At 45.0% G+C, this 14397-nt stretch overlaps 1 protein-coding gene across 5 annotated transcripts in view; it reads right to left on the bottom strand.

Moving 5' to 3' along the window:
* Positions 1-14397, bottom strand: part of LOC142584596 (guanine nucleotide-binding protein G(i) subunit alpha-like) — a 147740-nt gene that overhangs the window by 92719 nt on the left and 40624 nt on the right. For all 5 annotated transcript variants that reach the window (XM_075694716.1, XM_075694715.1, XM_075694717.1 and 2 more), the window contains exons 3-4: positions 10856-10997; positions 2727-2890 (exon numbers count right to left, since the gene is read on the bottom strand). In XM_075694716.1, the coding sequence (XP_075550831.1) occupies positions 2727-2890; positions 10856-10997 (306 nt within the window). The remainder of the gene's footprint in view (positions 1-2726; positions 2891-10855; positions 10998-14397) is intronic.

Here is a 14397-nt window from a genome sequence, read left to right as displayed (position 1 = left end):
AAAGAGCTAATATCACTCTAACCAAGTGTAAAACGTTTTAAACATTTACAAAAATGTGTTAACAATCACACTCCTGCGAAAAATTTACACCAGCAGCAAAGAAGAATATATTTTGTTACTGCTACTGTGTGGTTCAGCTCTATGCCACCAGGTGGCTGCACCGTGCAGACCATTTACATTTGCGCTTCTGTTCATCCCCTGAAACGACAGGCAAGGGGACACGGCCAGGCCCTGTGCCCTTGCGCTTGCGGTTACCCTAATACCGGACTCGCGAAACGCTATTGCATTAGTGACGGCTGCAATCGCGCAAATCCTGGCGCCCATCGGATAGCGGCGGTCCAATGCGCTGCAGCCAGTCCACTTGTCTACTGGCTTGCAGAGGGACACAATGTCGCAGCTTGACATATTGCCAGTCGCTACCTTTGCAGTCCACAAGGCAACAAAGTCGAATCATAGTGCTCGCGAAAGGACTGAGACCGACTCTGACCGCGGAGCTCTAGTCAAAATGGAGTACGTTGTAACACAAGCAGACGACACTTGTTGTGTGCCGGAAGTGCTTAATTGTACTGAAAAATTGTTCTTGTGCATTCTCTTTATGTTACTTTCTTTTTATAAAAACAAATGAACATTACAACTATTATGAAGATCATTTGTTTACCATAAAGTTGGAAAAATTATCGATCACGTGCTCTGGTCAGCCAATCGGATAGCTCACCCCACTGACGTCATATGGGTGATTTCTGCCATATGGGTAGGGGCGGCTTAAAATTCCGACGAGCAGTGTGCTGCGATCGGCAGTGATGTGAATTTTTAAAACCTTCTAATAAATTACGCACTTTACGTGGAGCACTTAGATGTGTCAATTAATGATCAGAAGGACCTTGTCTAACGACTCAGTACGTTTGTAGGAAATCGTCGAAATCATTTCAGGGTCCCTTTAAAAACTTTGCATCATTTGTTCTAATGCAGATGTACAAAATCTAATTAGATATTTGCAATCAGCAGAAAAATACTGAATGCTATTAACTATCATCCAGTTCAGACTAAAATTAACAAAGTTGGTTTTGGAACCCACGTCTCCCCTTAACTGAACACCTCAACAGAACACTGGCTGACGTGCTTTCAATGTAAGTCGATGTTCAGCATAGGCTGTGGGACGAAATTTTTCCACACATCACCTTCACATATAATATGGCCGTTTAAGAAACAACACAAGTCCCCGTTTGAACTTATATTCGGCCGAGCAGTAACCACAACTTCGGATGCTGTGTTGCCGTTAACAATAACTCATCTTACCTAGATGATTTCTTGCAAAGAGCCGAAAAGGCACGACAGATGACAAGGTACCGAATACGCCACCAACAATGCATCGACTCCAGCTGGTACAACCAGCGATGTAGTGAAGCTCATTATCAGCCCGGTGACAAGGTGTGGGTATAGACCCCGGTGCGACGCCGTGGACTGACTGAAAAGTTTCTCTGCCAATACTTCGGCCCTTGCAAAATACTTCGCTGTAGAAGCAACATCACTTGCGAAGTACATGAGAGCTCAAGACGGCACAACTCCACGGAAGCTGCACATGTTGTCTGCATGAAGCCCTACCACGAGAGGTCATGAAAAAAAAAGCACAAAAAAAAGTGAGAGCCAACAGGAACCCCTATTTCCTGTTCACGCATCAGGCCAATGAGGTAAGGAGGGGGATAATGCTGCAACAACTTGTGTGCCCTACGTATTGGACACTGTGCACGCCGCACCGTGGTGTTGTTCAGCAACAACAGGCAGTGATCTTCGTGGCACGGGTAGCCGGTTGGACCCGGCTCGCATGCGCCACGCGCACGAGGTATCACGCGAGAAGAAAGAAGACTCGAGGCCAGTTTTAGAATGCAACTGCCAGGGATTTCTAGTTGTGGGCACAGGTTCGCCCTTAATAAATATCGTTTTGTTAACCTGTGTTCCTCAACATCGTTACAATATCAACTAGCACTAGGAGAGAGCAAAGTAAGGCTACCCTGCATTAAAGCGCCTACATCCACGCGCCACCGCCGCTTTCTTAAGTAGCGACAACCTTTGTTGTGCGCCGCCTTTTTCCCTCACACCAAATCCAGTTCCGGTATTTCCGGTTCCGGCATTTCCGGTTCCGGTGTTTCCGCTTCCTGGAGTTGCGCTGCGGGAATTTCTGCGTTGACTGCTGTTGGACGATGGTGAGACGCCCGCGCGTGCTTAGCAGAGCTGTGGCAGTCACCATAAGAAGAATGCAAAGGGGACAAGCTGTGTATTCCGCTGAAGTAGTAGTTCGCGGTCGCTGTTTTCCAAATGCACGAAAAATGGCAGTGGTCTCCAAGCGCCTAGGCACTACATTCCTCTGTATGTTGTCGCTCGTGCCACAAACCGTCGCAGGTTGACGCGAAGCAGTGAACACGAGCAGATCGCTGGTTACAGTAGGCGGTGGTTCTTGGATGGAATCGCATTCACAGTTTCAACCGCAGCTCGTGCAATTAAAGCCTTTCAGCGACGCAAAAGTAAACAACGCTAAAGAACAAAGCGTTACTTCCACTCCGAACAGGGAGCTGCAGCTACGTAAGTTCCGCTTGGCGCCGGAAGCTAAGGGGGCGAGTGGGAGAGGGCGTGGAGGAGGAGGGCAGGTTGGCGGTACTTAACCTGGTCGGCGGAAATGTGTAAGCAGGGGCTTTACCCTGCATGAGAGAGGAAAGAAGTGCCACACTCACTATGAGGCCGAGTCATTGAGCTGGTACTCGCGCGAGCGGGCAAAGCAGTGCTGGACCCCTGGGTCCTGCCAGAGGCGCTTCATCAGAGAGGCCAGCTCGGTTGTAATCTCGCACTCCTGCGACGATGTCGCTCCTGCCACCGTGAAGAACTGGCGGGCATCATCCTGCAGCCACACATATTGGTCGTGTTTTCAGTCACATTCCATCCTTCATGTGATAAGTGTGTGTCAGGACAAGGGTGCACATTTTCTAATTCCCTCTTTCTCTTCAAAACATATTGAGGTGAAATATGCACATTATGTTAAGTTAACCCAACACTCTAAACAATGCCAAGTTGGCACAATGATCAGCTAACCTGTAATGATACATCAAGAAAGTAAAAATATTGGTCTTGAGGGCACTTCTGGCATCCTCAGTGTTAAAAAAAAAATTCATCTTTAGAACTTAACGCAGAATTCAGACGAAGCTTAAATTATTTATACACATGTACAGTGTGCAGCAAGAAATTAATCTGCTGGCTCAACAGTGACAATGTATGTATATATATATATCCTTGCTTGCATACTGTTCCACTGAATTATTATGTACAAATAGTTTATAAAATTGACTGATCGCGTTAAGTATGAAAGCAGGCACCAACAAGAAGAATGCATTGCCCCCGGCTAGATTATGTGATGTATATGCAACTGAAATGATGATTGACTTGACTGGAATGTGACATATACGCTACTTAGGTGATAACAGATTTGGTTGATTGGTTGTGTACCTTCACTGGCACTCTGTAATAATGAGGTAAGTTAGTAATGAGTTATCTGATTGAAAGAGTATCTGTTTAAGGATGTGCTTCTGTAATGAAGGTTATGCATTGGTGGCATCTTTGGCAGTTGCCAGCTTTTTTTCAAGCATGTCGCTTAACAGAGACAGGGAAGTTGCTAAATTGTGCTAAATTGTGCTGCAATGCTGCTAAAATTATCAGTAAGACTGTCTGGAGAATTAAACATAGGCAGTTCGGAACCCTAAAATACGCAAACATGGCGTAATGCACCTACCAAAATGTTTTACATTTGGTAGGTGTTCGTGCAGGTGAGGAATAAACATTAAAATAACAAGCAGGATGCAGAGGGATCCAGCTTTACTAATACATTTACAAAGCAATAAATGATGGCAGGGGAACTTTCTTGTTTACCTTCAGACTTTAAGGTTGCAAATAAAGGACAGTTCATGCAGCATGGATAAATCAATTTTCTTAGCACTACAACGCACTTGGTCCAGTGTTGGCCACAAATTTTCAAGTGTTCAGTGCACTTGTGACAGGAACAAAATTCTGCGGCGCATGCTTGTTCATGTTGCCATCAACGCGATGACGATTATGTGACCTCATGGGGTCTCACCCGTGCTGCTGTTAGGTGGGCGTTGGCAGCGCAACACTTGCACCATATCTCGCAATATACTGCTTAGCTATGCAGGGAAGCCGGATTACAGGAGACGCGAGAGCCATGCAAGGACAAAATCAGGGGACACGTGCGAGTCCCCGCAACCTTTGTACTGTTAAACACTGCTGGACTACCGTCCCTTGTTGCACTACTCGTACTACTATTCAGCTGCTGCAATCCATATGGCATCCCAAAATTCATTACAAATGATAAGTTACTTTACTGCTACACTTGCTAACGTCCAGCGTTCGAACAAATCTAGGGAAACTACAGCAACCACTTGAAAGAGTTGTTCGAATGGGTTTCGCAATTAAAAAACATTCATTTTGTAAGCACAATGTCGAAACTCTTGCGAACTGTCACATACGGCCTCCATCGAGTGCAGAGCACATTTGCTTCAGCAGGATTACACAGCCCAGGCGCCATAACATCTCGGCCGTCCACTTGCAGCTCTAGAATAACCAAGCGAGACCTATAAAGCAAACCCTTTAACTTTGAAACCAATAAAAAGGCCATAGCCTTTAACAATGGGCATGCAAATTTAATGCTGCTGTAATAGAGCCTCGATCCTTCCATCAGTGATCCCCTCACAACATCACACATGCCAATCTGTGAACCATAAAATTTTTAAAATTCTACTATAGCACAACGAATGGAAATAGGATGGGGGGGTGGCCTGAAGGAATAGGACGTGTATCTTTTGCTTACCACGAGCACACATCTTGAGAATTACAGTACAATCTCGGCAAATGCCACTCAAACAAAATTGCCACCTGGACGGAAAATCAGCTTCTAATTGCTAGGTTAAGTAGCTTTTCTAACGCAATAAATCTTTTGTTAACTGGAACAAAGGCTTTTGCAGCCCCCTGTAAATGGAAACAATGAGGCTGTTACCCTTCAAGAAGCAGAACTGGCAGTGCAAGTGCTAAAGGTCCTAATGGGATTGGCATTCTCAGGGTATTTGGTGCACTTTCCGGGGGCTGCCCGTCTGTCTCTAACCACTTTCTTGCCAACCTGGAATACTGGGCAGTCCGTGGTTGAACGAGTGTCACATCAGATTGCTGTGCCGAGGGGACAGGGTTCGAAACCAACTGTTGGACAAACCTGAGTCACCGAATGTGTGTACGCCTCAGTGGACCTCTCCACCGTGACAACAGTGAATGTCTCCAATGCTTGGCGAAATCCAACCCGTGCCACGCAAAGGCAGCGTATCTAAGCGGTGCAGCACGTGCAGAGGAGCTCGGCTGCCCACGTGTTGCAGCGGGGGCCACACAGCGTGTGGTGCTGCACTGCTTCAATGCTAATTGCATTAACGTCGGCATCCATTGCAAGACTGGTTCTGCTGGATTTTTTTCGTCCAGAGAAGTAGAACGTGAAACTCTTGCAATGCCTGTCCTCTATGAAAAAAGTCATCCGAAAAACTGTTGCAAAGACTTGTTCCCAAAATAATTTACCCCTTTAATGCACAGCATCTGCAGTTACTAATCAATATTTCAAGCATACGCGATTATTTGTGGCATCTTGGAGCGTGACCAAGTTTAGCAAATAGAGCTACATTCTTGCTTTATAAGTCACCAACGCCTCCTCAAAGCCAAGAGTAGCAAGCCTAGTCAACTTAATCGTTGCTGATCACTTAACAACCACGACACAGGCAAGCCAAACCACTAAGCTGCCAAAGGTGCATTAGCGGTTTGCTGTGTGGCTGCACATCAAGCATTTCCCTCTGCGTGTTAAAAAGTGACATTGTCTTGGGTGACTTTTCTGGCTGCTGTTACGAATTTTAGACACTCAGATTCATCAAGAAGCTCCACAGAACTCCAGGCTTGGATGCAGCACAGATAAAGCGAGGAAACTACTTGAAAAATGACTGCTGCAAAGAAATCCGATTATGATTTCGTTATTGGAACACGATTGGCATTAGTTGAGGTTGACAGGGGATGCAGATTTGGTGTGCACACTGACCAATCTAGTGACAGCATAAAGATGCTTGAAATACAGACGCACTGGATCACGTGCATGTGTAATAGCATGCACGTGCCACAACGCACTTGCCGAGTCTCTCTCTCTCTGTTCTGGCGAAGCTACCAATTATTCGAACTTTCAGGCAGTCTTTGTGGAGTGCAACTACATTCACTACATTATGCTTACAAGTGTTAAGAGGGTGATGACATGCCCACAGTGCAGCATTGCTACACATTTTTCTCAGTAAAGAAAAGTGCTGTTCAGTAGAAATTATTTCTCCAGTACCTTGAGGTAATGGTTAATTGACATTCTACTGTACACATGCCTTTTACTAAAGATGATTTAACTTTATACAAGGCACGCAACAGCACCAAACTCGGAAGAGCAGAGATTTACAAGCAACACATTGTTTTTAGACCACAGTCACTTTTTCAGCAGCATAGCAGTTGTAATTTCAAGTGCTTCAGCAATTTGGTTGCAAAACATTCATTAAGCAAGAACCCCTCTGGCAACCTTTCACCACCAGACTTCCAACTGATGGTTTGGAGAACAAACTTTTTTGCAAACAGGAATTCAAATTTGCAAACAGGAAAGAATCCCAAATTTGTTAACTCCACAGAATAATCAGGAGAGCTGCCAAGTACGCAAAAACTTTTTTTTTAATGTTGTTTCGTAATGTGATTGGCCTAAGCCATTTTGAAGCACCTTTTGGAGCAGCTATAACCTCACTCTGAAGCAGGAAATCAACTTTTTGGAGCTGTTACTAGGCGCATTTTCACAAGCAAAAATTTAATGTAGCTAGAGCCACTGATGGAATCAAAGGACGGAGGCCTGCCACTCCAGCAAGTGGAATTCTTGAGGAAGACTTCCACACCGTAATGATTAAACCAAACTAGTGTTGTGGGCACTACTTGGAAAAAATACTGACACGGATTTGTAGTGGGGTGAAAAAAGCGGTATGCATATGAACATGTACACACCTTACTGCTAGCTCTCAACGTACTGTAATCAAATCTCAAGTTAAAGGGCCCCTCACCTGGCCACATAGAAGACTTATGTTATACGATGGATCGATCAATGGAAGTTATGAGAGTCCCCTTTGGAACGGGGCAGTGGGTTGCGCCACCAAGCTCTTGCTATTACACTGCCTAGGTTAAACAATTAAAAAAAAAAAAGCCCTATGAACTCCCACAACCAAATTTTCTGATCCCCTATTGCGAACTTTACTTTTGTACGTCTCCATCTTTTGTCGTTTCCCTACTTTTCTTCCATCAATCTTCCAATCGTGTCTTACTAATCTCTATTGTGGACATGTTTACTTTTCCACTGCTCTCGCTGAACCCAAGGGCCTCAAAGAGACCACCGGTGCCTAAATCGACCGCTGGGCTGACGTCGTCACATTCTAATAAAACATACTCCATCGTTTCCCAAGCTTTACCGCAGCAAGCACATGCTTCTTCCTTCTTATATCTCGCTTATAGGTGCGTGTTCTAAGGTATCCCGATCTCACTTCGAAAAGTAATGAGCTTCTCTTTGAGTTATCACAAATTGTTTCTCTCCCGATTCAGTTTTTTCCTCCATTGCCGCCACCCATGAGATTATTTCAGCCTCTCCGACTTTCCACGTGACGTTCCTTGTTGTTGTGTTGCCCGCCCTACAGGCCGCATACTTGCTGGTAACCTTCCTGGTTCTTTTCCTCCACTGGGAATCAATTTTTTTCGTGTAAGATACCTCAACACTTTCACAGGCCATTTACTTTCTTCCATATTCCTCAATCGTTCTTCATAATCAATTTTACTGCGAGCTTCCCGCACTTCAAAACTAGTCCAGCACATATCACCCTGCACAGCTTCATTTGTAGTTTTCCCGTGAGCACCCAATGCGAGACGTCCCACTGAACTTTGGTTCCCATCGAGTCCTGATTGTACCCCTGATTTCAAGCAAACAACCGCATTTCCAAGAGTAAGTCCTGGAACCATTACACCTTTCAACATGCCCCATAGCACCTCGTACCTATTGTATCCCCATAACGCTCTGTGCTTCATTATGGCTCCATTTCTCTTCCCCTTCACTGTTAGTTTTTTTCCTGTGTTTCCATATATCTATTGCCTTCATTTATCCATATACCAAGGTATTTATATTCTTTTACCCGAGGCATTTCCTGGCCCTGTACTGCCACTGTTTTCATTGAATACCATAACACCTGATTTTCTAACACTAAATTTCAAACCTAAATTGTTGCCTTCCTGTCCACAAATATTAGCCAGACGTTGCAAATCACTTTGCTTGTGAGCTAGCAATGCAATGTCGTCCCCATAAAATGAACCTGGAAGCTGCTGCTCTACTACTGTACCCGCCTGTTTGTATGAGAGATTAAACCCAATATTACTTCGTTCTAGCGCCCTCTCCATCCTCACCATGTACATCATAAACAGCAATGGGGATAAAGGGCACACCTGCCTAGTCCCTTGTTGATATTAACTTTCTCCTCACTACTCATCCCTTTCCATTCACTACAAATGGTATTTTCTAGGTAAATCTCTCTCAAAAGCTGTTGACGATCGTCACCTAAGCCTTCCCCTTCCAGAGTAATCCACAATATGTTGCGGTCTATGTTGTCATAGGCTCCCGTAATGTCTAAAAAGGCCACATATAGCGGTCTGCTTTCTACTTTTGATATTTCAATACACTGAGTAAGGACAAATAAGTTATCATCCAAACGCCTACCTATTCTGAAGCCATTCTGAAGTTCTCCCAAAATGCCATAATTCTCTGCCCATGCTTGCAGCTTCAATTCGACTGCCTGCATTGCTAGCCTGTATAATACCGATGTAATGGTCAACGGTTTATACAAGTGAATTCTATCTTTCTCCCCCTTGCCTTTATAAATTAAATTAATTCTACTTTGTCGCCAACTGTCTGGCATTCGTCTATCTTTTAAAGTTTTTTCCACTGCTTTCACCACAGCTTTCTTACTTTTTGGCCCAGTTCATTATTCAGCCTAACAGGAACCTCGTCTAGCCCTGTGGCTGTGTGCTTAGGAATTTTCTCTTCGGCTTTCTTCTAGTTGAAATTTGTCAGCACCAGCTCCTTTTCCCACCTGGGTCTCTTTCATGCTCTTTTTTTCTTCAAGTACCGCCTCGTCATTGCCTGGGAAAGATTCGGCTGTTATTTTTCGGATGCAATTCATTGCCGCTTCCCCTTCCAGTTTGTTTCCATCTTCGTCTAGGATATGTTGTTGTATTGTTGACTTCCTGCCTAATAATTTTATGTGGTTCCAAAATATTCTAGGTGCAGCCTTCTTTTTCTCGCGTATTTCTGACAACATTCGTTCACTTTCACCTTTTATCTTTGCTTGCACCAGTATTTGAACCATAGACCTTTTGTCCCACTATATTTTCCATTTACTGGCTACTTCATTCTGCAGCAACTTGCCTGCCTGTGCTCTTGGGATGCTTTCTGTCGTTCGGCGATTGCTTCTCGTATCTCCCTGTTCCACCTGCTTTTCGCGCTTTTTTCTTTCCAACAAACATGTTGTTTCTCTTTCCATATTTCTGTCGTTATTACACTGAGAAGCTTAATGTATTCTCACTCTTGGTCATTTGCCAAGTTCTTCCTGGACTCTAGTGACTACATTTGTTATTTGTTCAGCGTTCAAATTTGGACAGGCCATTTTGCACTCCTTGCTCTTTTTCCCAACTACATATCGTATTTTCAAATGATGCACTGGAACACAGTAAAAAATGACAGTTTCGTTGTCTGCACGCACGCACAAGGAACAAGCAGAGAAAATGGAACTACATCTCTTGCGCTGTGGTGCGAAGTAAAACAAATGTACGGAGACATTTGGCTTGTGTGTTTTATTATTTCTCTAAACTTTTATTGTCTATTGAAGCAACTGATTACGCAAATAACAGGTGTTGCCTTGAATAATTCTCGACATCATTCACCACTATGAGCAGCGTCACAGCACTGCCATGTACGTAGGCGCACTTGTGCGATATGTACTGACTCTCCGGCTGGGAGCGCAGGCGTGGGCGGCCACAAGGATAAGGGCAAAGGGCGTTCGGTTTGAAATTTAGGCTCTTTCTACAGCGCGCAGCGATGCAATACTTATCAGACACGACCGTTAGCGTGCATTGCATGCACGGAGCTTGTCAGCTCAAGATGGCCAAACCTGGTGAGAGGCCCTTTAATGAACTTCTGTCTTACAAAACCTTTATTTTACCAGGTATTCTTATTTTCCATACTTCCATATCATTTAAAAATCTACTCTTTCCTCGACTTGTTAAAATCTCGCAGCACATTTGCCACATTTTAATAAAAAAAAAGAAGCAATTTCCCAGATGCATATTATTCACAGCGTACACAAGCTGCAAAACTAACACAGTGGAGTAGCCATTTGCACTCCCCGTATTTTCCTGCCTCCGGTGAGTTCTCCATGGAATGAGCATTTGTTGATTTTGAGGTATTTTGCCGTACACCTAATCAGGTTGAGCCCTGCGGGATCAGGGATCTCCACAAATTGTAAAGGTGCAACTCAAGAACACACTTATTATGTAGTCAACACAACTTATTTAAAAATAATAACAATAAACTCTGCTATGGGCACTGTGGGTCCTTTTCTATTTATTGAAGTCTCATTTAGCAGCCTGCAAGGGACCCACAAATGCTAACCCCGATTAGGTTTCTTTGACCAAGACAAACAGTCGTTGTGAGCTAGTGTTTGCTCACCGCTCGACTGGGGTCCTTGAAGTCGATCTTGAGCTGCCCCATGGCGCGGATGATGGCCAGCAGGCTCTGGATGGTGTTGCTGTGGACTACGGGCCGGTAGAGCTTGCACTCGTCCGCCGTGTAGCCAGACTCATGGATTATCCTGCGAGGAGGAGGCCACCAATCTGAGCCACTTGGCCAAGGTCACTGACCCCCTTTTGAACTCATTATGCTCGGGAACAACAGGCAGCAGAAAGCGCACTGTGAAAACAAATGCGCAGTATTTGGCAAAACTTCCTGTATTCCCAAGGCTCTTGTATGGTGCACAGTTTTTCAGCTGCCGTCACACTGTCGTTGATCAGTACAGAAACAACTAACTAGGGTCCTCATTGTCACTTTCTCCTTCTGGACTCTCGTCCAAGAATATTTGGCGGTTGTCCAAAAGTGGGCCAGAGATCGTCAGCACTAAGATAAGATCGTCTTCACATTCGCTAAACTCACACGAGTTCTTTCCATAAAATGCCCAGAAAAAAAAACACTGCCATTTCTTCAGTGCTTTGCACCACGAAATGCGTGCACCAATTTCTCTATGTACGTTGATAAAATGCAGCCCTCAATCGTATGCTTGAAAGGTGCTGCCAGAAAATAAAAAAGTACATGCACACACGCTGAGCCCTTCCCAACATCTGACGAACAAATATTTTCGTGTGTCGGCAGGGGCCCAGCACGTGACTGCAAGGATTAAGGCCGACTGATTTATCTAACTGCAGTGGCAGCCAGGCAAACAGCCGGGTTGCTGCTGCCAGTGGGGCTTGCCGTGCCCACATCACACCAACCACAGCAACTTCTCATCTTATAGGGCGAACATTCAAAACTTTCATTGAAAATTTCATTCAAAAAGAAAACAGAAGGACGGGGCATCTCGGCGTAAGCCAACACTGTTTTTTGAGCTCAAGCTCCTTCAAAGAAGCCGTGGCACACTTCCTTTCCCGTTCTTTCCTCAATGCATAGGTCGTTTCTGTTCCCGTCCTCCTTCCACCGCGCATTCGCCCCAAGGACCATTTGAAGCATCCTCTTGGTTAGTTGTACAGTAAACGTCCGAAAAATCGGGCAGTTCAAAAAAATTAATGCATGTCTTTTGCTGCCCTTAAAGGGCCCCTCACCAGGCCACATAGCAAATTTTGGTTATACTTTGGAAGTTGTTACGTGCCCTCTAGGGAGGTGCTGCAAGAATTTTTCAAATTGGTCCATGAAAAGCCGAGATAGAAATATTTCAGTGCCGAAAACCCATAATTCCAGGAGGCAAGGGCCACTGCCAAGAGAAACTCCTTTCCACTCTTTCCCTGCGTTCTCCCGTACTGGAGCTCGAGGATCGCATGATGCATACATCACGGGCCCACCTTCATATTTTTCCCTTGCTTTTTTTGGTGTGTGGTGCACTTCTGATGGCGTTGCGTGTGAGCTGTTGCATTTGTCTCGTTTTGTGCAGCACACGATTTTGCGTGCTGTGCACAAGAACGCCTGATTAGCGAAGCCAGTGCTACACATATACTGAGGAAGACACAAGTAGATCATAGAGCATGATCGCATGCTCAAACATTGTAGAAAATGACATACTTTCGTTGTCTGCACACATGATGTGGGAACATGCAGACAAAACGAAAGTACATCTCTCTTGCAGCAGTGCAAAATAAAACAAGTCTTATTTTGTTATAGCGCAAGCTTGACATGGACAACAGAAGGCACATCTGACACACACAGCACTGTGTGTGTCAGATGTGCCTTCTGTTGTCCGTGTCAAGCTTGCGCTATAACAAAATATGATATGCCGTACCAACAAGCCCCTATTGCTATCCTCAAGTAAAACAAGAACCCACAGACATTCGGTTTGCGTTTTATTATTTCTCTTCGTCTACTGAAGCAACAGATTACACAAATAACACATGTTGCCTTGAATAATCCTCAAAGTCACATGTCACTAAGAGCGACGTCACAACAGTGCAGCGTGCACCCGTGAGCAAAAGTAAATGGACGTCGTGCAGGAATTTGCGCGATAAAGCAGATTTCTTCTTCAGCCTGTGAATGCAACTTGAAACTGAGGACTGCAGTGTGAACTTAGTATTGGGAACTCTCCAGTATACTCGTCAATTTCAGTTTATGCATGCTAATTGCAAAGAAATTTAGTTTGTTCGGAGACCCTGTAGTCTGTATACTTTTGCTCATGTGTGTACGTAGGTGTACCTGTGCTTTCCGAATGGAAGCACGGTGCCCGCGAGGAGAAGGGCAGAGGGCATTTGGTTTGAAATTTCAGCTTTCTGCGGGACGTAGCGATGTCATACTTAACAGACACAATCATACACGATCATTAGTAAGCCTAGTATGCACGGCGCTTGTAAGCTCAAAATGGCCAGACCTGGTGAGGGGCCCTTTAAGGGCTCAAATCGCCGCAGGCACATCCGAAAAAGCTTGGAAGGCCTTCCAGTAAACTAAGTAGGCATATCGATGCTCATACTGTGACAGATGGTGGGTGCACATAATACACATGGAATACATTCATAAGGAATACATACATTCCAAGGGAAGGGAAGCGTAGCAGGGGGCGGCTGAAAGTTAGGTGGGCAGATGAGATTAAGAAGTTTGCAGGGACAGCATGGCCACAATTAGTACATGACTGGGGTAGTTGAATAAATACGGGAGAGGCCTTCGCCCTGCAGTGGGCGTAACCAGGCTGATGATGATGATGACTTTAAAGGGCCCCTCACCAGGCCCCACAGCAAATTTTGGTAATACGCTGGAGGTTATGTGTCCTCTAGAGAGTGGTCTGCGACAAAAATTTTTCAATTTTTCAAATCTGCTCATTAATAGCAGAAATAGAAATATTTCAGTGCCGCGAACCCATGATTTCAGGAGGTGAGCTCCACTGCATAGCGAGACTCTCCACTCGCCCAATCTAGCCTCCACAAGCGAAATTCCTTCCCTGCGTTCTTCCATACCAATCCTCGAGGATTGGTATACGTCATAGGCCTTGCCTTCACTTTCTTTTTTTTTGTCGTTTTTTGAGGCGCTGCGCACTTTTGCTTATGGCGTTGCGCACGAGCTGTTGCGATTGTCTGGTTTCGCGCAGCACACAATTTTGTGTGCTGTGCACAAGGACACATGATCAGCGGTATAATTCAGTGCTGCACGAATACTGAGGCAGAACAAGCGGATCACAGGGCATGATCACGCACTGGAACAGGGTTGAAAATGGCATAGTTTCGGTACCTGCACATGTGACTGCACGACCGTAGGAACAAGCAGACGATGTGGAAGTACATCTCTCTTGCTTCGGTGCAAAGGAAAACAAAGAACACGCAGACATTCCGCTTGTGTGTTCTATTATTTCTCTAAACTTAAATTCGTCAGTTCAAGCAACAGATCAAACAAACAACAGATGTTGCCTTGAATGATTCTCGAAGTCGTGTGTCACTACGAGCAATGTCACACTGCGGACACAAGTAGGTAGGCGCAGGGACCCGAATACGTCACCATCCGGCTTGGAGCACGGTCGCCGCAAGAAAAAG

This window comes from Dermacentor variabilis, chromosome 6, assembly GCF_050947875.1.
Source record: "Dermacentor variabilis isolate Ectoservices chromosome 6, ASM5094787v1, whole genome shotgun sequence".
Taxonomy (NCBI): Eukaryota; Metazoa; Arthropoda; class Arachnida; order Ixodida; family Ixodidae; genus Dermacentor; species Dermacentor variabilis.
Note: the sequence above shows the minus strand (reverse complement) of the source record. Positions and strands in the feature narration are given on the sequence as shown.